At 41.7% G+C, this 24,388-nt stretch overlaps 1 protein-coding gene across 4 annotated transcripts in view; it reads right to left on the bottom strand.

Moving 5' to 3' along the window:
* si:ch211-207d6.2 (sickle tail protein) overlaps window positions 1-24,074 on the bottom strand; it is a 39,306-nt gene extending 15,232 nt beyond the window's left edge. For 3 of the 4 annotated variants that reach the window (XM_053884176.1, XM_053884178.1, XM_053884179.1), the window contains exons 1-8: window positions 23,610-24,074; window positions 13,798-14,111; window positions 6,805-6,958; window positions 6,484-6,682; window positions 6,051-6,132; window positions 1,266-1,545; window positions 874-1,120; window positions 624-770 (exon numbers count right to left, since the gene is read on the bottom strand). In XM_053884176.1, coding sequence (XP_053740151.1) covers window positions 624-770; window positions 874-1,120; window positions 1,266-1,545; window positions 6,051-6,132; window positions 6,484-6,682; window positions 6,805-6,958; window positions 13,798-14,111; window positions 23,610-23,871 — 1,685 coding nt within the window. In that variant the 5' untranslated portion in view covers window positions 23,872-24,074. Of the gene's footprint in view, window positions 1-623; window positions 771-873; window positions 1,121-1,265; window positions 1,546-6,050; window positions 6,133-6,483; window positions 6,683-6,804; window positions 6,959-10,765; window positions 10,879-13,797; window positions 14,112-23,609 lie in introns of those variants that run through there. The other variant, XM_053884177.1, reaches the window with a different exon arrangement.
* Window positions 24,075-24,388: the final 314 nt, after the last annotated feature.

Genomic DNA, 24,388 nt, shown 5'->3' with positions numbered 1-24,388 from the left:
CAGTATAAGATGAATTTGTCTGATCTGCATCTTTTAGTTTGGCAAGTTTTTACGTTAGATGCCCTTCCTGACACAACCATCTGCATTTATCCGGGCTTTGGACAGGTGTAAGAAGAAACTGGCTTCCCCCCTTAAGAGCTGTATTAGAGCAGATCATAACTGTCGACAGAAAATGGTTGTTTTATAATGTTTACATCTGAGAGACCTCAGCTTGGCCCATTTCAAATATTTAACTGTTACACATAGATATCAGGCACATGTCATTCACTGTCTCCATCACATAAAAACAAAAATAAACATTTACTTCTAAACCAGTACAACATTATTCACAGAACGCACATTACAGTTGCAGTGGTGATGTGTCTGCTAGACACAGTAGAGTCATGCTTTTATGATCAGCACATCCTGGTCAAAGCATTCTGGCACTAAGTCACAACAGAAAAATCCCACATACGGGGCTGCAGCATTCTATGTGCCTCCCAGATTCACCTCACAACTTCCACTGACAGCAAATCACATCACATATTTACTTTGATTCATTCAAAGAAATGCGTCCTGTTCGTATTATCAAACTCAAGTAAATATGACAGTGCCAACAAAATGTAACACTACTGAGTGCTTACCTTTGTGCATTAATAGGTATCATATGACCTGCAGATTGTGAGAAAGGACTGTCCGTAAACACGGATGAGGTAGATGATGTCGAGCCATTTCCTCTGCTCCCACTCATAATTTCCATCATGGCAACACTACTGCTTTGTCTCACTGAACTGCAAACAGGAGACATGTATGAACTGACACTTTTTTTTGCCAGGGACAAAGAAAATGACAAAGAATCATTACCAAATGAAAAAAAAAAAAAAAGCTGTATACCTGTTGGGGGATCTAGTCTGTTGCTCAACGGTGTCTCCATAGCCCAACAGTGGTTTCACAGAAGCGCGGTACTGCCTTAGGCCAACAGGAATCCCATTATCCAAAAGGTGTGAAGAAATTGAGGGAGGGGCACTGCAGCGGGAGGAGGAGATGTTGATGGAACCTCCTTCATCGTGTTGGGAGAGGCAGAGGGAACCTGGGTAGTGTGGCCCTCTTTCGCTAAGCACCACCCGGGCCATGTCCTCATCTGAGATCAATGATACAAAGTTAGGAACCAACTATTGGCCAGGACAATTCACTGCTTATTTGAAGAAGCACACAAAACAATTGTAAATCATTGCAGATGCTGTACAAGGGGCTGTATCAGGACTTTTTTAACTGATATCATCTACCTGGCATGACATCTCTTCTCTCCAGGATGGCACTGCTGCTGCTGCACAGGCTGCCAGAGCGCTTTGATGAGAATAGCCGTTCCCTTGATACTGTGGCACAGACTGCATCCCCCCTTGCTCGTGTGCCCTTACCACCATATGCTATTCTGGAGGGAGAGGACGGCATGGAGCGAACCATGGGTGGAGACATGGAGCCCTGCAAGCTTTGCAGAGAAATACGACTAGATGGTGAACCTCTGTGGACAGGACTATGGTTTCCATACAGGACCTCCTTGGATATCTGCAGGAGAGACGAGAGCACATCATGCTCTCAACAGGTCACATCACCGTGTCTTTTACTTATTGTTGCGTATTTAGGTCCACATCTACAGTAGCTTAAGTAGCTTTTTGTATGTTTGTCACAGCAAAAGGTTTCAGATCACCAAGTGATTTTAAATATTAGTAAAAAAAAAAAAGGGTTTTTTGACAAGGATGTTTTTGATGATTTTGAAGATGGCCCCATGTGAGAAATGACTGCCCTGTAAACCTACTGTAGAAACAAGAATTTACTACACCTTGCAATTTGTCTGAGAATTTCTGGCCCTCATCTCTGCAGAAGTGTTGTAATTCAGACAGAGGGCTTTTGGAGGATTTTTCAAGCATGAACCACCTTATACAAGGTGACTCAGACGACTTATTTATTTATTTAAATATTTTTCAGCCCTTCAATGCGAGATCGGTGGGGTGATCTGGATCATTGTCCTGCTGCAGAACTCAAGTGAGCTTTTGCTTGAACAGATGGCAGGGCGTTTTGGTAGGCAACAGCATTCATAGTTCCATTTATCTCAGCAAGTCTTCCAGGTAATGAACAGTTGCTGTTACTATGCTCTGGTGTTCTTTATCTGAGAGACAGCACTACTTTTTCACCAAATGATATGGGACACACACATTACAAATAGTGTCCATGCAGTCTGCAGTGGTTTTTGTCTTGGGCCATTTCTGCCAAAGGGTTGCCATCTTTCTCATGGTGGCACTATGAACACCTTATCCAGGGCAAGTGAGAGCAGCCTTCTCATTGGATGTTGTTGTGGGGTCTTTTGTGACCTCTTGGGTGAGTCATTGCTGCCCTTCTGGAGTAATTTTAGTTTGCCAGCCACTAATGGGAAAGTTTACCTCTGTTCTCTGTTTTTACCATCTCGAGATGATGTCTAACTTCTGAGGATCTTTTGGTTTACTTAACCTTGTCAGGCAAGCCCTGTTTAGGTGAATTCTCGGGCGGGAACAGGTGCGACAGTAACCAGTAACAGAACTGTTTTTTGGGCTACATCCACACAGAGCTGCACATTGTCACAGCCGGACATTTAAATGTGTAAATAAAATATATACAGTTTATTTTATATTAGATGTACAGTTTTCCTATTTCCTCAATGGTTTGTATTAAGCATTTTTTTCTTATGTAAATTTGATGAATATGACTTGCACCTGGTTCTGCTGCTTGTCTGCGGTCCGCGCTTCATTGACACCACAGGGATTAATCAGCTTGAGTTTCAGTTCAACGAGCAATAGTTTCATTAAGTTTTGAAAAAATGAACGTTCTTTCAAAATATTGCGACAAAGAACCTGCGCGGATATGACCTAACCCGGGTAGGTTTGATGTTTTTTGACAGGACAAAGTAAAAAAAAACAAAAAAAAAACACCTTGGTTGCTTCATCCACAAACCAGTACATGAAAACAACACAATAAATAGCACAAAGCTGGGTATGGATCAAGATTTCTAAAGAGGGTCACTTCAGTCTATCCAGTTTCTGTTGCAGAGTGCTGCTGAATGTAGCAGTGATTTCGAGCAGTCCCTGCCATGGTTCCTGTCGCTGACACACCATAAAGTCATGTCACTTCAAATGCATTTACACTGTCATTCTGCCTTAACGTTAACATGCACAACCATTTGCTCATTAACTATATGACCGGACAATGACGATCCGCTGCAACTTAATGGTAGAGAAGACATTAAATATGAATTTATGAATTCCTGTCAGAGTATGCACAGGAAAGATCGATTCAGATTGATTCTGTCCAGTGTTTTTTAAACCCAGCCTTACAAATGCACTTATAGTTAAGAATTATCAACCACCAGACACTAATCTAGGTCAAACTCACACAGTTTCCGTCTAAACAGTGAAGGAAAGCAAACAAAAACTTCACATGGGTTTGTAGCACAATAATGCTTGTTGATACAAGACCATACCTGTCTGAACTCTCATGGCATTACCACTATGGCAGTACCCACTAGTGAACACACCACCATAGAGACCATATATACAAAGTGACGTGATGTCACATCATCATCTAAATTGGTCCACTCAGTGCTGCTGAAAAACAGTCTGCTTCTACGAGGCATTCCTCCTGACAGAGCATGACTCACTCACACTAAATTAGGGGCAGCTTTGCCTCAATGTCCGCCTTAATTTCTCATGCTCTCAGCGGCTTCTTGTATCCAGTGTGTGCATTCATTTGTTATTAATTCTGTTTCCATTTTTGGATTTTGACACCAGGTCCTTTAGTTTTGACTGAGGGTTTTTGTCGCACGTGTTTGTCCTCTCATGGTCCTCACCACTGCTTAAGTTCCTGCCTTTGTACTGGAGGATCAAATCATAAATTCTCTGCCAAGCTAGTGTTGCCACCACCAATATATCAAGCATCTTTTCCGAACTTGAATCGACATAAAAAAAAAAAGCATTTAAAGATGAAATTGAGTTATTAGTACTTTTGGTATAATAGAGGATGGAAGCGAGGAACAGTCCAGCACCCAGTGATGGAGTGTTGTTTAAAAAAATAAGGAAGTTAGAAAGTTAGTTTTTAATATGTGAAATTGTTTGAGTGTTGTGCTTTTTAAAGGTTTTTCACTTATTTCATTGTGTTACACAACATATGATTCAAACATAAAACTATGGCGAGGATGGTTGTGAGCACTTGAGCAGATTCAGACTGGGGGAGGAGTTTAATCTCATGCATGAGTTCAGCCAATGGGCTCAAGGCAACGGTCACACCTGCAAAGAATGAAGAATTTCCCCTGCAGGCATTTAGCCTCCTACATACGCACACACAGTCATTGAAAGCTTGAGACACTGTCTCTCACCTCGGGAGAGCAAACTCCCACAGTGACCCTGGCTGGTGAGTGATGTGATCACGTGCGCAAGCCGGACAATGGACCACAAACAGCTTGTTTGATTGAGCGCTCAAGGGGCATTTGTTATGGTTACTCTCCAAAAGTTTTCTCTCAACACTGTAAAAAGACAGTTTATTTGGGGTCATGTCCAGTCTGTGGCCACAAACTTTTAAAATTAAATATGTAAAAACGAGTGAGTCTGGTGAAACACAACCTTACTACAGATCTATCACATTTTGGAGCTCTTAATTCTCCATCAGATCAAAGCTCACCTTTTCCGTACTCGCCATGTCACACATTTTATTTTTAGTTCCTCTCTCAAACTACCCAAATGTGATATGTCGTAACACATCAACAAGCGAGCTGTTGCCTGAAGTATAACATTTGAAAGACCAGTTACACAGGGAGAACAGGCTGCCAGTCAAACCATGTTCCAGCACAAACCAAGCTGGCATGTGTTTCGCACAACAGCCGCCTCTGTTTCTCAATTTGACTGCCTTTCACTTTGGCTTTACACAGAAAACAAACTCTGTGTGAACTCGTGACAAAGACTGTGCTGCTATTTAACTCAATATATATCTAACACATGGACACATCGCTAGTCCTGGTATAACACACAAATATAGCTCATTGTTTACCACTTGAAGTGAGTAGCAGAGAACAGAGGATGAAGGGATCGCAGCCAGAATACCATTCTTTCCATTGCTTCAGATGAATAACAGAGATCATGAGTTGTTCTTCATGTTGTTCAGAAACAAGGGCATCCACCCCTCATAGTGGAGGGACAGGGGACATGCACAGAACGGATGTTTGAAATGGAAGCTCCAATCAAAGAAAGAAGAGGACAGATTAGGTCTGATCAATGTGGACAAAAACTCATATTGTGATAGTCACACTGAATATCCATATATCAATATAAAATAAAAAGTAAGTTTTAGACTTTATTTATAGTTCGACCTACTGTTAACATAACGCGCAATGCAGTTTAAGCACCATGACAAGGTGCAAGATCTGTTGATGTCGGTACAACTGTCGAGCGCAGCAGAAAATGATGCTGCCACAGCTAGTACTCCTCTCGGGAATCATGCCACTGCGTTTGCCATTTGTCTTAAATTATTCATTACTTTTCAACTTTGTGAAACTTTGAATACTGTATATATATAACCTGCCTTTCTATCATCTGTTTTAAGAACATTTATTGACATAAATCATATAATCGTGGTGCATCATGTGGTCTGTATGTACACAAGACTTTATGCTGATGGTGGGGGAAGAGGGGTTGGTTGTATTTGTTTTGAATTTGAATTTTTGAGACTGAAAACGAGAAATACTTTTTGGAAAAAACTTTACCCACCGTGGGCTGTGAGTTTGAAAACCCACTTTCACTCATGAGCTCTGGCATTTGTTCATTTTGATTCAGTGTTCTGAATCTGAGTGACGACAGGAAAGAACAAAACACAGCTTGTTCATTCTGTTGTCCCTGGAGCAAGCTCTTCCAGAATTTCTGATATTAAAATTGACTACATTTATTCAACTAATTTATTGGTCAGGTTTTTTCTGCTGAGCACGGTAATTGTTCTAGTATTCTAGCATTCATTACAGAAGCTTCAAAAACTGTCAAAAAATGATCATTGCTGACCCGTGCCTCGGAGTGGACCAGGCTGACAAGCTGAGTTGCATCTCTGTGATAGAGCTTCAAGCAGGAATGAGAGGTGATATTTCTGAAGAAACAAACATCAACACAGTAGTATTAGCAGCATATAGTCATCCACATTTTTCACAATGAAATGGTTCTCTATTTGTAGTCATGCCAAAAGATGGTTTGGTCCAAAAGCCCCATTATCATAACTGGTCCCGCATGTATGATGAAATTCCCTGGCAGGACCAAGTTACCCTTCTTCTTTAAAAATGCACACGTTGACTGTGTACCAGCTTGTGACCTGACACACCATACATCCAGACTAAGAATGTCTGGTGTTAGTATCCCACTGTTCGACATCATGCAAGGCACAAATGACTGCTATGACTTCATCATACATTAAACAAACAAATATTCCACACAGCTCTGTCACCTGATGTCATCGAGGTCAAAGTAAACGTTGCGGCTGGGGTCTTTCATGTAGATGGCTGTGTTGTGTGACCGTAGATCCTTCATAGTGAGCAGCTGAGGGAAGGCGGTGACAAACATTGCTCTTAGCGTGTCCATGCTGCTGATCTCACCAGGCATCCGCACTTGCTTGGTCTCGTCTCCGTATTGCAAATACAGCACCCCTGGAAGAATCATGGACATCTCATCCACATGGAAATAATTTTATTTTCAAGTATGTTTACAAATGAGAGACTTCATAGCCTACAATTCTGCCTTGACCGTGACATGGCATGACTTGTCTCACCTGTTGGACCAGACGTGCGACTGACAGGCAGACTTGCTCTCACTTTACTGCCTCGAGTAAAGGGTGCAGAACTGGGAAGCAGATTTGTTTCAGCCATGATTCCTGTGGAACCCAGGAAACTGGGACAGGCACTGGCTTCCCCTGTCTTTCTTTCCTGGACAGAAACAAAGGTGACACCTAATGAAATTAGAGTACTACCACAGTATTTACCATTCAAGGTACCAGATTTAAGCTCAAGAGTGATCGGGAATGTCAAGTAATATGTTTGAAATGGCTGCAAAAATAATTCAGATAAAGTTACCAAATGTTGTTGTGTTTCCCCAACCTTTACACTTGCTGCTTTTTTAGAAGAGGCTTGTTATTTCATTACGGCAAATAAAATGTGCACAATTGCACCAAAATATACATATAGGCTGAAACAGAGTCAGTAATTCCCGCTTAATAAACCAACAACTTTCTCCAGTAAAGATGGCAATGCTCATTATGCATACAAGATTTTAACTATTAACAATTAATGAGCTACTATTAACAATTTCAGATGCATAATTCAAATGAGTGTCTTAACCTATCACATACTTTGAAAGATTAATTCATGAATTTTACACTAACTAATAACTATTATAAGCATGTTTTTTTCATTGTGCTGGAGAGCAGACAAATATGACTCGATATGCTTAGTGGTTGCCAATGAGTCACCAATGGATTCTATTGGTCACATATATTCACAGGTCATTGTCCTGATGTGGAGTTTCCCCCACGGCTGTAATGTGAAATGAGCCAGAAAGCAAAGCTTCAGAAGTGAGGTTTACAGCATGACATGTTCACCAGGGCTCAGGAATCACACACAGATGTACACATGCAACACTAATGAGCCAGTCTTCGATTACTTCAGGCTAAATTTCTCCAGCGCGGGATCACACGCAGTGACACGCCCCTCACTTGAACATCAGGAGAGCGCATGAGCTAGCAGACAAGCAGACAGATCGCACGCTGTTTTGACTCTTTCCTCTTTCCATTTAACACCATGAGTATCCCTTCACTAGGCATACAAGCTGCTGCACTCGGATGTTTCAAAGCCCGGCCAGTCTGGTCCCTAAAGGGCCACATGAAACAAGCAACACAGAATGGACAATCAGCTGACCCCTGATTCTGTACTCACTTAAGATCCACCTATTGTGGAATTGCCCACCTCTGCGCTGGAGAAAAAGTGGGTTGCTTGACACAGTACAATTAATACCACAAATGAAAAGGATCCCTCAGAAATACAGAATGTTTTTTTTTAAATGACCCTGGAATAGGCAGTTGTCTTAAAAGTCAAATAAAAGCCAGGTAGAGCACAACTTTTAACTGCTAGAATGTGAATTTGTATGCATTAAGATTAAATCTCCACCAGGCAAGCATGAATGCGGTCATCTTTGGCAAAGACAGTAACCTGCCCAGACCTGCACAAGAAAATCGAGAGAAAAGACCGTGGGAGGCATGAGCAAAACACACAGAGGCAGTGTACTGAACTGTGAAATTCAAAGGTGACGAAACCTGCTTAAAGGTGAGGTCTGTGACTTCAGGATCGCAGTTTGTGGAATCTGTCAATTGAATTCAAAGGTATGGGGAATGTGCTCGTCTGTGATATGCTCATAGTTATCTCTGTTGTTACATTATTGTGTGATGCAAAAAGAAGTTTTGTGCACCACAATGTACCACCCTGTTGGTGTGCAGTCTACTCCGTTACTTATTTTGATTTGAATATACGTGAAGCTCCAACTTCGGGGGACTGAAGAAGAGGGGGTAACGATGTGATTGGACGATCGCCGGAATGCTGAGACTCTTAACATGTCTATACTGAGCAGGGGTTTCAAACTCACGGCCCATGGGCCATTTATGGCTCCCTGGACTCAATCCAGTAGCACTCCAACTACAGCACAGATGCTGCTCCCAAAGTCATGTCCATTTTAACCCAACTAAGAACATTAAATGACGATGTTGGCAGAATCGCAGTATTGGATGGAGAAAACGCGATGTATCGTAGTATTAGCCATAATGTGGCTGCTAAACTGTTTTTGTGAGGATGAGAGACATGAATAGCCACTGTGGAAGGCACAATGAGCCATGCTAGGGAGCTCAACCTTCTGTTTACACGAAGGGCCCTTGTATTATCCACCCTTAAGACCCGTCACGGCCCATACCAAGTGTCGTTTTCAGCATCCCAGTCTCCAGGAACAGATGCTCATGTAGGGTTCTGAATAAAGTTGAAAACCTTTGATTATTTGGCGGTGAATAAGTACATAAGAACACGCTCAATATTTGAAGGCGCTGGATGTTTCAAGCTCGCAACAGCTGTTCCAAACTTTGGGAAGCACGCTTGCGAATCCCAGTATGGTAAGGGATGGTACCTCAGTTGTCCAGCTCCGAGTGAGATGACAGCTCAGCTCTTTACCTCAGATGTTTGCTCTGCTTTGAACGTGAGATGACGTTGGATAAATATCCCAAAATCAAGTTGTTTCACAGCAGAACTATCAAAAACATCTGATTTTGGCAAGACAAGAGTTTTGTCGTCTACAGAAAGCAAGGGGAAAATTGAAAAGTCATCAATCCATCAAGGTTCTTTGGTTTAGTCTTCCATGCTTCCTTTTTCATTCTACCCCAGACATGCTCAATGACGTTCATGTCTGCGGACTGAGCTGGCTGGTCCTGCAGCACCTTCATATTCTCCTCCTTGAAGAACTTTGATGTACCGATGGAAGTATGCACTACAGCACCATCCTGCTGCAAAATCTGAGCTTTGGCAAATGCCGCACGTTTTTTAACACCTTTTGCTTATTGCTGGTTTCTGGGCACAGAGTATAGAGTACAGAGCAGAGTGTTGTCATGTTCAGAGATAGACAATTTGCAACTGACACACAACTGAAAGGTATCTTATGCAACATCTTTCTCAATTTGAGGTCAATTATTTGTTCAATTTTCACCTTACTCTCTGTAGGCAACAAAACTTTTGTCCTGCCAACATCTGACATTTTTGTGTTTGTCAAATTATTTCTACATTGACACAACATTTCTATAGTGAAGCAAATTTATTTTAGGATATTTCACCTAATGTGGGAGGGTTTTAGCTTTCTTATGACCCATTTCTAAAATCAATGGAATAACTAAAAGTCAAATTATAAGCAGTTGTTTCTACAAGATGGATAAGCGACATGACTTTTATCCGGGACTGTACAGTGTGCCCTCACTATACTTGTATTAAGTGTATTGTGGTGTTTGTAGAGCTGTCAGTCTCATGGAAATGATGGCGGTCACATAGAAGGCAGTAGGTGCCCCCCACCTCTGCTCCCCTTCAACTTGGCTACAACTCTAGTTCTTACAGAGCTTCTTGCGCCACCGAGGATCGTTCAGGCAGAACATCAGCCCGTGATAAGTGACGTGAATCCGGTCAAATGTCATCATAAAATACCAGTTATGGACCAGTTATTTCACCGTATAAGAGCAACTTTTCACACAGGAAACTCAACAATAATAACGACTCATCATTATCGATAACAGTCTCAACTGAAGGTGCACATAAATCACTCGTGGGAACAGTGGTGCAGTCAGCTGCGTTTTCCAGTTTCATTCATTCAAACATTTTACTGAAATGAAAGTAATTTACAAGCGAAGGCAGAAACGGGGGATTTTAGAAAGTTAATTATAAATTATCTATAAGATTCCCTGACTTTTAACAATTGCTATAACGTTTGATCAATGACAGATCTGTCAGTGTCACGCGCGTTACAAAACTTCATGAGTCGATACGCGCAACAGGCGCTACATGACGGTCCTCCTCTGTACTCTTATATATTTACAGAAACACGGACCACAGATAATTCATGCGCCACTCAGTAAGAACAGAACGCGACCTTTGATCGAATTCAACGAAACGTTTTGTCACATAGAAATGAAAGAAAGGAACAAGTACACGCCGGTTTACCTGAAGGTTTTTTCCCGGTACGAAATCAATCCATGTGCTTACGCTCTGACAGCACTCCTTGGATTTAGTCTTCCTGACACATCTGAACTGGAAGAAGACGGTGGCAAAATCAGGTGTACTGACAGGCCACGCCTCTTCTTCATGTGCTGCTTTCTCTCGCTCTCTCACACTCAGTAAATTTTGTTTTAAAAATCGGAAAATAAGGAGGAAGATAGAAAAATCCCGTCCCCATGTGAAAATACAATACAATCACTTTTTATAATTGAAACTAAAGAAAAAACAAGTTGGAATACAGCATGCTATTTTTCTTGTGGGGGACCAGAGGATCAGGCCAGTGAAACGCTGCTCTGTGAAACCAGGCATAAACAGCAAGAAGTGCCAAAGAATTGCCACCTGTAACTTACCTACACCTCTCAGCGAAGAGCAGAAGAACAAACAGGCGAGCTCAATATGAAGATTTGGTCAGGGAGCCAGGGGAACGAATGACCAAGAACAATGTTAAGACTTGGTCAGGGAGCCAGAAGATTGAATGAGGAAATGTGAAAGTTTGGCCTGAGAGGTAGGTGGAAGAACGAAAAGAATAAAGTTATGTCTTGAATCATTTACTAGTGTATGTATCCGATGACTTTACAAGCACTCATATTTTAGGGACTATTAATATTAATAACTAATACTAATATAATATAATACTATTAATAAGCAAAAATAAGAAGAACAATAATAAGCATAAGCAACAAATGGACTGCTTTCATTGGAGTCCATGATACAAGTCCTGTTCCCATCTTGCCCTTCAAAAGAAAGTAACCTAACTTAGTGACAGGAGGAAATTGAGCGACACCCCCCCTGAGATGACTTGTTGCTCCCAGTTCAAATAAACAAACCACTCTTTGAATGACACATCACTAAGAAACAGCAGTCCATCACGTGCCACAAGGCACCAGTTCGACTGAATCATTGAAACTGTTTGACAAAATTACAGCAGTAGAACTTATGGATCCACTATCAGCTCATCTTGTGACTAGTTAAAGAGTGTAATTGAACGTTTGGTATCCACTTGTTCAGATGCTGTCATTATATTGTCTCAACCCCTATTTAGGCTACGGACATAGTGATGTGGGGAATAACTAAGATGCCTTGACGGAGGTATGCATTCTCTGAGTGCCTTTCTAGGTTTTGTCTGTTTTCTTTGCATTGCTAGAATGATTGAATGTAAGGAAATATAGTCCTTCCACCACACAGGTCATTTTGTCGGTGTAAAGTTGAGTAAAGCTTGCTGCACAGACCTTCAATTGAGAGTTAAACAAATCAGATTCACCGTTTGAACTGGAATGTGAAAAACAGAGCTGTTGTCATAATGTGCTTTGATTTTGGTTAGTTTCTGTTGACATTTCCTGTGTTCTCCCCTCCAAGTCCACCTGAACTCGAGCAGCTAATGGCACACATGTGGGACTGATTCTGCAACAACACCTGCTATGCTCTGCTGTTCCGGTACTGTGTGCCAGATCGTCATTGCTCCCATGCTTGGTAACTTTTCTGGTGGAGCGTTTACAGTTAAAGGTATCTGTGAGTCACTTCAGTTCAGCCCTGCCCTGCTATCTGTTCTTTGTCACTATGTTTTTTTTCTGTCTGTCTGGGTTTCCACCACTAGCTTATTATTCTGTTGCTTTTTATGGGGCTTTGTTTATTGCCTCGATTTTGTGTTGTTGTCATGTCTGTTTTGTGTTAATGAACTTGTTCACCATGAGCGTGACCACACCATGTGTTTTGTGTTCTGATTCTTAATGTACTGTTTCAAGATTTGATCCTCAGTTTAGTTCATCTTTGAATACTTGTTGTGGAATGTCTTTGGTTACTGAGGCTGCAGCGTGCACTCCAGGGTTTTATGTCCAGTTGTCGGCTGGAGCTGGGACAGGGATGAGGCGAGTCTTGGACAGAGCGTTACTTGGTTTATGACTTTGTCACAGCCAAACTGCACAGAAGCGCACATTCAGAGCTGGACACACACCGGGCACCTCTTCACTTCTGGAGAGACGTCACTCACTCAGCAACCCCTCCCACATGCAGCGGCCACACACATAGACGAACAGCGCAGCTGCAGCAGACACTCTACATTCACTCCTACAAAAGCCTATTTTAAGGCTTGGAACACATTATTTGTGTAAATTGTGTAAATTTGCTGGGGGGAATCATCCCAAAGGGATTAATAAAGTCTAGCCTAAATCTAAGTCTAATTTCTTTTTCCATTAATTATAATGAGAAAAATCGTTTCAGATTTCGAACAAATCGCTTCTCGAACGGCCGTCTGGAACGGATTGTGGTCGACAACCAAGTTACCACTGTATATATATATGTATATATATATATATATATATATATATATATATATATATATATATATATATATATATATATATATATATATATATATATATATATCCTTGCTCCTAAATAGTCCACTGTCAACTGTCACCATGATAATAAGAAAATGGAAGCGTTTGGGATCAACAGCAACTCGGCCACGAAGTGGTAGGCCATGTAATCTGACACAGAGGAGTCAGCAAATGCTGAGGCGCATAGTGCAAAGAGGTTGCCGACTCTTTGCACAGTGAATTACTACAGAGCTCCAAACTTCATGTGGCCTTCAGATTAGCCTATGTACAGCAGAGAGCATCATGGGAATGGGATGCCGGATGCAGTGGTGTAGAGCAGCTGCAGTGAGCAGTGATGAATCCTCTTTTCCATCAGGCAATCTAATGGCAGTCTGGCTTGCTGAGAGAACGGTACATTTCGGACTGCATTGTTGCCAAGCGCCAAGTCAAATTTGGTGGAGGTCGAATTATGGTGTGCGGTTGTTTTTTCAGGAGTTGCGCTTGGCCCATTAGTTCCAGGGACAGGAACTTTGAATGTTTTAGGGTACCAAAATATTTTGAATTCAATTCTATGCTTTCTCTCCCTTTCTCACCAGTGCACAAAGCAAAGTCCATAAAGACATAGAAGACAGAATTTGGGATGAACCACTTAAAGGGTCTCACCTGGTCCCTCATCCGTACCCGGTGGTCTGTGACTATGGCCGCATGGTGTGGATACTTTTGCCGTAGATGGTCCAGGATCACCTCCTTCTTCCGTTCCACCAAAGCATGTTGCATGATCAGCCTGTCCAGCTCACTCTCACTGCTGCAGTTGGCAGTGAAATTTCGAGGCAAAGTGCTGCAGGAGCCTTGAGGCGATTGAAAGGTTATGCATTGGTCATAGATTTGGCTGTTGTCAATGTGATGTTTCCTCTGCAGCCGAGGACTGATGAAGGTGGCTGAGGAAGTCGACTTTCCAAATGAGCTTTTATTGAGGTCTGCATGAGAGAAGAAATGGCAGGGTTAGTGTGGGGAGAGCAAGACGAAGATTTGTGTGAAAGTGATAGAGACATACTGATTAAAACACAGTGTATACTGTGTCAACTTCTGAATCACACTCTCATTTAATGGAGTCAGGATGTCAGGGGTACTGTTTACTCATTGTTAGGTCAGTCAACGGCAAGTCATGCATTTGTAAAATCTTTACGCAAAAAAGGTGAAGTGCAAAGTCTGTGTTTAAGTCATTGCACGTGAGGATTGATTCCAATTTTATACTGATATATTAATTCATTATTAATTAATCATTGACTGATTATTGAACCAAAATTTTCGCTCATTCCAACTGTGCCATGTTTGAATCTGTCAATATAGTGTAAACTTGGCTTAAGATTCTGAATTGATGGGCGATTCGATCTAACCACCTTATTGGGGTCCTTTTGCGCTCTCATTTAATGTTAGAGACACAGACAGAGAGCCTATGGTCTTAAAAAAAATGAAACACTCTGGGACCTTAACATTATGTCTGAAAGCCCCTTGTCCCATCCAGCTGTGTACACATTATAAAAATCAGGTATCGGTACTGTACTCTTGGTTTTCTACCGTTCTAGCTTCCACAAGTCAACAATTGTTTGCATGCTTTGATCGCCATAGTGAAGCTGATATACTGTATTGTTACTGTATTGTATATTTATAATTGTCACTCACTGATATTGCTATTGTCACTCTTTGAGTCAAGTCCCATGCAAAACCTAACTCAATGCAACAGAGGTGATATTTGTTCTGATACATGATTCAGGTTTTAACTCAAATCGGAATACAAATTCTCACACGCTGTTTGCATACTATATTTTTATTTCAAGACGATTCACTGTATGTAACTCCTGTTCAATGAGTACACACAGGCCATCTACCAATAATGCCCAAGGCAAAGTTCTGATGGGAGGATGAGCCTCTTGGGTTGGGGGGTATCTAGGGAAGATTTACTGTCGTTCTCCATCATCAATCCAATCGTCCTTCATGCCACACCAGGTTTTCACACAAATATTGCCACTGAGTTTAGACAACACTGTCACCACTGCATCCTTGCTGTTAATCTTTGAAGTTGAAAATTTTCCCACCCAAACCATTTTGGAAACCTTTTGTCTCCTTTGCACAACAGGGACTGGAAATGCAATCCCTCAGAATTGATCCAGTTCAGAACCTTATTGAAGAGCCCAGCAACTTCTCTTGTCATGCATCTATCTGATCAGTCATGTGTGATCAAATTGGCATTGAAAAATAATGAATCAAAATTGTGTCCTTAGTTTTTTGGATTCATAATCAATAGCAGGGAAGTCACGCACACACAAAATTGGCAATGCTGCGACACATTCACTGATTTGTAGAGGTCTAGAGTGCTGCTTTTGCGTACCATTGGTGTCTTTTGTGGTCACTGGATGACTTTCTGAATAATTTCCACATTCTCACTAATAACTGAGCCTTGTTTCTGCACAACTTGCCATGCATTGACTTCCTAGTAAGTCTGTGTCTGAGTGTACGGCAGAGCTGTGCAGGTAAGTGGTTTCAGTTGTGCTAAGGGACCTGCTTGTTTGTGGACTTCATAACAAGGGCATGCAGAAAAGCTTACTGTCTGAAGACTAACTGACATTCAATCAAGCATTGTAGATCACTATGTCTCGGGAAAGACTATTGGAAATATTTCCTGCAAATGAAACAGAGGAAAACAAACGTATGACATGCACGGGTGACACCAGTTGGGATGAGAACTGTGACCTGGAGTCATGTGTTCTCAAACAAGGACGTGTGCCATTATTTGATAGACAGTGGCTGAAATTGCAACTACGTTGTGATAGAGGCAATGTTAAGCGCCAACACACAAAGGTGGACCAGAGTTTGCAAACCATCAATCCTGTTATTCATGCAGATCCATATCTTCTTCCAAAGAGTTGCTATTTCCCCTTAAGTTCTGAAAATTCCAGACCATTAACACCCACAAAGTATAAGTATGTGGCAAAGGACAGATGAGCTGTTGCTCAGTCTGCACTAAAAAATTGAATGTAATCCTGGTGACAATGCCAGGAAAAGTGGGTGGGTACGACACAGTGTGTGTCACTCTTATCAGCAGTGTGACCACCACAACATGGCGGACACCCTGATGACCGCTTTTCACTCCCAGGACATTAAGTCTCCCAAGAAACATGAGACAAATTTAGTTCATGGTGACCCAGAAGAGGGACTGTGTTCCAACACACAAATATGGCGGCGGCGTCACATTTATCATTTTTTAGTTTTTGAAGAACTTCTCCATAGTTGTTAACTATCACAGATTTACAGCTGACAGGTCAATTCAGTGACACACTACCCCCACCATATGTGGCTAATGTATTAAAACTGAGCGTCAAGGGTGTAAAACCAAAACTTTTAGCGGCCCTCAAGGAGGTGCTTGCGGCCCTGGCGTTATGGTTAAGATTCACTGCGGTACTACACGCAACGAATACAACGATAGGTTTGGCCTACCAGGGGAGCAGGAACCAAACAAAGGTTCTAAGATTCACCCTTGACATGTCACTGCAACTTAAGTGTGTGAGATCACCACCTGGAACTGGACTGCTTTCTGTCGGAACAATGAGTTGTTCCAACAGGATCCTAAAACCACAGCCCTAATTTGGAGATTGAAGATTAAATAGGAACAGTCAGTCGACCACTACCCTAATTCTCCAATGTGCCTCAATCTCCACCATTCCTTGCAGCAGTGGACAAATGGACAAACCAGAACATTGCTAAATCTAAATAAGGAGCAAAGCAGCTGGTGGAGTCAGACAATGATGAATAAAGGTGCTGGGCTGGTGGCTCACACTCAGCCCTGAGGCGAAATAACAAAACACCAAGAAGTCACTGTCTGACTGCAAGCATTAAAACAACAGCAACTCACCACCAACAGTACGTGACTCAGGTCTATGTAAAACTCGCTGCAAGACCACGTGCTTAACCTTGACAAAAAGTCCTCTCCACTGCGCTCCACTGTGATGAGCTTATGCCAAGGTGTGCACCCACCGACCAATCTATCAGTGGAGCGAGTGAGGCTCAGACTCTTGCTACCAGTGTTTGGCATCACTTGTGCCTCTGCTACAGTATTTGGTAACATGCAATAGACCAAATAATTCAAGGCATAATGGGTAAGCCATGTTACTTACGGCATCATTGTTACAGGCCCAGATGACACCCTTCATTTGGATCATTTGTCAGGTATAATTGAGCCTAAAGGATTACAGCCTGGGAGTTAACAGAAGCAAAAGCTTTCAGAGCAGCAACGCCAGTAAATATATCAGGTTAAGTTTTAATTCATTTGAACCCAGCACTGAGCTTTCAACACTCATAACTCAGTTTTTAAAACCAGTGGTCTGCTGCGATACTGCAACTTCACCACTAGCCATAGCGGGAAACGTTTTCAAAAGTTCAATCTCCAATGTCTCCAAGACATTCTTGGGCATTCTGCCGACCTTTTCCTTCACCATTGTCAACCCCATCTTCTGGTTTCTTTGTATTAAATGCTGCATATGCCACACTATGTCTTCACTCGAATACTGCCACTGAATCTTTTGTGCAATTTGTTTGAGACAGTTCGGCCTTGAGTGTATTCCGCAGTCTTCCGGCATGATATCTACTAACTGAAAGTTCAAGTGAAAGAAAGTGACCACCAGACATGCAACAGGAAATTTGGTCAAAGTTGACATGGACAGCTATTCTTAATGTTTATGGTGTAGAAATCATGAACATAAGGAATGAAACCAAATAAATAGAAATACAGTTGGACTTAGCAGAGTGAACTCACTTTACCTCGGTTCGCATTTATATATAGCCGGTGGCCTTTCTTTCAATTCCAAATTTGATTAAATTGTTATAATTACTCCATCTCCCTCTCTGTCTCTCTCTCTTCTTCTTGTCCCTTTTTCCTCATCTGCTCTACACAAGCCTTTCATTCCTCTTTGCTTTCTGCCCAGCTCTCACAACCCCTCCTCCTTCCTCCTGTCGTTGACAAAGCAGATCTGATTGATCTAGTTCAGTGGGGGCCTGGAGGGAGATCCTTTGACTGTGCCGGCCAGTTTTGTGTGGATATATTGCTCCCAATGTGGACGACCGTCGTCCAATGGCTCAATATTTTTCTGCCCCTCTCTGACTCTTGTTGTAGTTGGGTAGCATAAAACTATGGAGAAAGTCATTTAAAATCTTGTCCTCAAAAGCCTTTAAGGTGCGACTTTCTGTGTAAAATCAAAAGTTGTACTCAGTCAATCTACAATGATGAACCCCCCCACCCCACCCCCCCCACCCCAGCAATCTTTACAGCTTCAACGTGGTTTTAAATATAATGTAACATTCATTCCATTCTCAAATTCAAAGTGAGGTCACCATTGGTACACTTGCATAATAAATGGGTTCAAAATGGCTAAGCTTACAAGAATTCTGATCACGCGAAGTCTCATCGTTTCATTTTACTTTGCTCATTCCTTTTCCACTGCCTATATAGGAACTGACCTTGTACAAACCACCTTAACTAGTTTCACATGTAGAAAACTTATTTTAGCTGCATACTTGATTTTGTTCTTATGGTCACTACCCAGCATGTGGCCAAAAGAGAAGCATTCTGACCAATACCTCAAGATATCTCAACTCCTTTACCTGATGAAAGCTCTCTCATATGACTCCTCCCCCAAAACAACAAGTGGTGAGTCCTTTATAGCGGGGCTGGTGTGGTATTGTGTCATGTGGTGTGAAGAGAAGCAAAGGATCATCATGCACATCTGTGTATGCTATATGCAACTTTGGTTTTTAGTGTTTCGTGCAGTGTTTAATCAGAAAAAGGAGGAAGCAAAGACACTCGGTTGTTGAAGACTCACACTCCCTGCGAAACGGTAACAATGGCGGCTTCAGAAAACATAACTCAGAGCAGGTCATCTGTTACGGTCATAGTGGACCTGTCAGGAGCACCGCAAAAATCCATGATGTACTTTTGACGAACACAGTCACCACCACTGGCCGATGCTCTTCAGGAGGAATGTTCTTGGGAGTCCCATGGCCATAAAGGCAAATGGGGCTACGTATTCAAGTGTGAGACTGCTGAATTATAGCTGTACCCGCTGAGCGCAGAAGAGGATCTGACACTGCTGACCGATGAAGCTGTGTTATGGGCCTCACTTCAACCGTGAGCGCGGAGGCCGATGTTTCTCTATTCCATACCATGTCGGAGATACCTTAGTCCAGCAGAGAGGGACCCGTGTCTGACTCTGATTTAGATTATCTGACTCCCCAAGGCCGTTGCCTGACCCTCATTAGCTATGGTTTCACAGTGCTGTGTGACTGTACTTCTTCAAGTATTTCCGCTTTATTTCTAAAGTCTTGGAACAATGAGTCTGCTGCTTCAATGTATGCCTCTTTCACCATCTCTCCGTCTTGGAAGGATTTGTTCTTAACAATTGAGTGGCTGCCTTTGCTTTCGAAGTTGGCTGCATAAAAAATGACTGCTGCCCGGACAATTGTGATTTTAATTCCTTTACCTTTCTCCTTCTTAACTCGCTTTTTAGTGGGATGTCAATGTCATCATTTTTATTCACAGTCCGAAAATGACACTCCACGTTTCCTTTTTTTGGAATAGTGATGGTGGACAAGCAGATGAGGCAAACGCACTTTGAAAATGACATTTAAAAAAAAAAATCTTCCTCCCATTGCATATGGAAGTGGTACGTTTTCATCTTTTTACTTGGTCCAGCGCACATTTTTATCCCTTAAGTTTAGTTTCTAAATTAAACTGTATCTCACCAGCTTGCAAGGAAGGAACAACAATAGCAACTGCTTCACAGCAGCTGACAAATATTGATGGAGGAGCAGTAGACAAAAAATGGCCCCAAAAAAAAGGATCAAAAAATGTCCCCCAAAAAAGAATGAAAGAGGACATGGGGCCTCATTTGATATTGTACCAACTAGTTAGAAAGCAAGAACTTGACAAGACAGATGCTGTGTGAGAGATTCGTCTCAAGAAAATAAAACACCATGGAAAAAACAGGAATCTAAGAACCACATTAGCTGTTAACTGGAGAGGTCTGTGTGCCCAAGGGGCACCTTGAAGACGCTTTACAGAAAATGTTATACCCGCATTATACAATGAAACCAAAGCTAACAAAATGGAAGTGAGCCGGGCTACTCATGAAGCCATAACAACATTCTAATACATTCTTTCTTGAAGAGGTTCACAGCATTATAGAAACTACTTAACAGCTTGACATTTGGGGGGTTGGTTTGTTATAAATACTACTGTTAGAATTCATCTTCCATTGAATATAATTTAGTCCAGGCTTGATTCATTTTTTTGATGATTGTTCTTCTTGATGGTCCTTTCCTGGACCAGAATACAGTTCTAGAGGTTGTAACTAGAATGTGTGTGTGTGTGTGTGTGTGTGTGTGTGTGTGTGTGTGTGTGTGTGTGTGTGTGTGTGTGTGTGTGTGTGTGTGTGTGTGTGTGTGTGTGTGTGTGTGTGTGTGTGTGTGTGTGTGTGTGCGTGGGAGTGAGTGAGTGAGTGAGTGAAGTGAATGAGATGACACTTACTAAATAATAAAGACAGCGTTGAAATCTGACTTTGATGCAAAACTAGATTTTCTGCTACAAACGAATTCACGATGCAAATAGTTGCAGTGACTCGACCATTGCAGTACACAGTGGAATGCCAAAATGTGTTTTCCGTGGTCACAGAAGAGCTGTGTTGAATTCTTCTTTGTGACTGCCTGTCTTGCCAAAATCAGTCAGCTGCCGCCGTAGTCCCATGAATAAATGTACTGTAGCTTAATCAGCCTCTTTCTTAAGCTTGATAGCACCCACTGCCTCCACTGCTGAGTTTCTCCCACTCAATCCCCACTTACGCTCTCTGTATGTGGTTAAAGCTCTGGTGGGAGATGATCTAATTGTTATTTTTAGATATTGTTATTTTTTTCTATTGACACATACCTGTAGAGCAGCTGTTCAATCAAATTAAAGTTTATAAACGTTTAAAACAGCCTGGGGAATTTAGCAATATGCATAGTTTGCATTGAGGAAGGCATATAGTGTGAAAGCAGTAGAAGTGAAAGCCTTTGTGTATACAGAGGTGCGGATGTTGATCTTAAGTGTGAGAAATGACATACTGTGAATGGGAATGAATGAAAAGGTTTTGCAAGGGTTGATTTTATAAAATGAGAAATTTTAGGAAGGGTAACTGTCAACCAGGGCTGTCGTAATCATGTTCAATAATTCACATTAAATTAATTTGGTCCACCAGGGGTTTTGGGCCGTTGACCGTTGAGTGGTCCGCCCGCTATGTAGCATTACTGCTGCAGTACACATATAAAAGGCTCCTAAAACAAGATGACAACAATGTAAAAGACAACAAAAGTGGCTGATGGGGCTCACTTACGAATTGGCCCCACAATCCCTTGATTTCAAATATCTAGCGCTGACGCATTTACTGTGGAGGTATTTGTAGAACAAAGCAGTTTGTTATTAAAACCAAAACGGACTCACATGTCATTTAGCGAAGATGTTTGTTGATTCATTTTTTTTCAATACCTGAATCCAAAAACCATGCTACAATCCCTGATTTGAAAGGTGTTTTGTTGTGTGTTTTTTTGTTTTATTTATTTATTTATTTTATGTTTTTGGCTACCTATTATATATTGAGACTGAGAAATGGAGTAAAAAATGTTTACCTTCCTGTGAAAAGTTTCAGGTCAGAGTGCCTGCTGTGGGTCGAGGAATGGGAAGCGCAGAATAGTTACTGTGACTGAAATATTAAAGGCGTAATTTCATTTGACACGCTATTACATTTAGAATGAATGGAGCTTCATCCTTCACTAACACCAACATGTGTTTTTTTACGTGACGTGCTGACCAAAGCGTCAAGATATGCCGCATATGCTACGCGAAAGGCTGCCTTCGGAGTCAGCATAGGAAGAAGTCCAACGTCTATATATTACACAATGGGTGTAAGAATATGTTGCAACTGGGGTAGCAAGTGAGTAGATCGCAAGGATGCCTCACTGCTTTCAAGACTTATTTAGTTGCTCGTTGTTTTTTAGCACGTCTTGTTGCTGTTTGTTGTGGTTAATCTGCATTTATGTGTTGGCAGTCAGAGACGGACAGATCACCTAAGGACCAAAGGGAAGATTAGAGCTCTGAGTGGAGGTACTTTTGACTTGACATGACCACTTAATTTGAAACTCCATACAAGTGATAGTGAGATGTGAGTGGTGGATTTGAGCTACTTTCCCTGCTGGCATGCATCTCTCCTAATGCAGTAAATAATCTTTTCTTTACTACAGTAATGTTATAACTTCATACTCCATTTGACAATTTGCTCTTAAAGGAGTGCAAGGAAAGGGGACTTTATTGAGAAAAAAACTAATAATAACTTGACCATTGCAGTATCTTCACAACATTTTGAGCTGTTTCTTTATCCTCTGCGGTTTTATTTTGTTGTCTTTCTTCCTGTTCCCTGTCAATCTATGTAAGCATCACAGGCCTGCTGCATGTGTGGCTGGAGTCCACAGCTGCACCTAAGCTCCCTGATTGACTGAAGAAGTTCTACACAACAAATGTGAGGTCACGCCAGTGAAGTATATGTGTATATGTCTTGAAGTATATGTATATCACATATTTGTATCACAGACTGCATTTGACTCTCCTGAAAGAAAAATGCTGCTTTTAATTATCGCACTTCAGTTACACCCTCTCTGAACCATTACAGGTCAGTCCCCTTTTTTGAAGATTTTCTGTCCACCAGCACAGTCCTATTTAATCCACTTCATCACATCACATTGTTTATAAAACTCACAACTAACTGACACATTAATCTTGCTCACATCACAATCGTTTTCTGCATTTGAGTCACTTCTAGATACTTAATCTGTATTGTGTAGTATTTTTTTCACAACAATGCTGAGTTGCTGGAACCAACAAGACTTTTCTTTGATTTTTCCCCAACTTTATTTTTTCCATTATCCAGCACCAAATCCCAGACCTACGTTTCTTCCTTATTTCTTCTTTCTCTTCCGCTTCTTTTGTAAATAATGAGTACATTTCTGACTACTGTTTTCTACTTTTGCCAGGGTTTGTAGCAGTTTTCATTGAAGAACTCCCTGTTGTTTCTGAGCAGTACAGCACTGACATCTTTGCCAACAGATTTGTCTCCACACCCGGCTATATTTAGCGCCCGGACACTCGTATGAGCACATGCACATTGCTGCTGGCTCGCTGACTCATAAATAAGTGTACGCATCTAAAATAGAAATAAATGACACACTTTCACTTCCAGTAGAATTCAACCTTTATTTTGTCTTTCTTGACCAATCCGTTGTGATAGCAACTTTCCTGAAAATAAACATGTTTCTGACTTTCTACAATTTTCAATTTATGTACTGAATCTACACCAAACAGCAATGAAGTTATAGTACAGTGCAGATATGGTCACACTCACCTTTTTTCGTAAGGTGTTTCCCAGCCCCTCGGACCTCCACAGGTTGAGACTTCCAGATTATTCCAGATGCCATAGAGGATGCCTGGTTCCTGCTCTGTGACGGCTGTGGTTTTTGGAGCAGGTTTCCTTCACTGCCGGCTCTCATCAGCCTCTCTCCAATGCGCAGCATGCATGAGCTGTTACCTTGCAATTCCTTTCTTGAACTGGGACTCTTTGAATCTGCTGAGCTCGGTCGACCCAGGCGTGGAAATGACTTTGACATCTCTCCTGCAGTCCTGAACTGTGTGCTGGTAAGACACTACAGAAGAGGAGAGGTCTGGTGCCTTTCGCCTTTTCGCTCTTAAACTGCTTCCACTCCTGCAGTGGGGTTAATGTTTAGGTGGTTTCCTGCATCATATCACAGGATGAAATCGTATTGTCTCATCTTTATTGCCTGCGTGCTTGTTTGTTGTCTCGAGTCTCTCCTCCAGATTCTGCCATCTGAGCCTAAACTCCATTTGGAAAGCTCTCTCTCTCTTTCTCTCTCTCTCTCTCACACGCACACGCACAGTCTTTTACTATCTGTCACTTCCCCCTTTCAATGTCCCACTTCAGCCCCCCTGCACCGCACTTCCTCCGGCTCCCTCACGCTTTGTGTCCTGTTTGCGGTTCAGTTATTTCATAAATATAAGCAGATGCTTCATGTAGATTGAGGGACAGATTTAAAAAAAAATAATTTCATCCCTCATTACAATGGAAAAAAAAGGTCCTCCTCATCACATTCTTCTCAGTCAACGTCT

Source organism: Synchiropus splendidus, chromosome 13, assembly GCF_027744825.2.
Source record: "Synchiropus splendidus isolate RoL2022-P1 chromosome 13, RoL_Sspl_1.0, whole genome shotgun sequence".
In the NCBI taxonomy this organism is placed as follows: domain Eukaryota; kingdom Metazoa; phylum Chordata; class Actinopteri; order Syngnathiformes; family Callionymidae; genus Synchiropus; species Synchiropus splendidus.
Note: the sequence above shows the minus strand (reverse complement) of the source record. Positions and strands in the feature narration are given on the sequence as shown.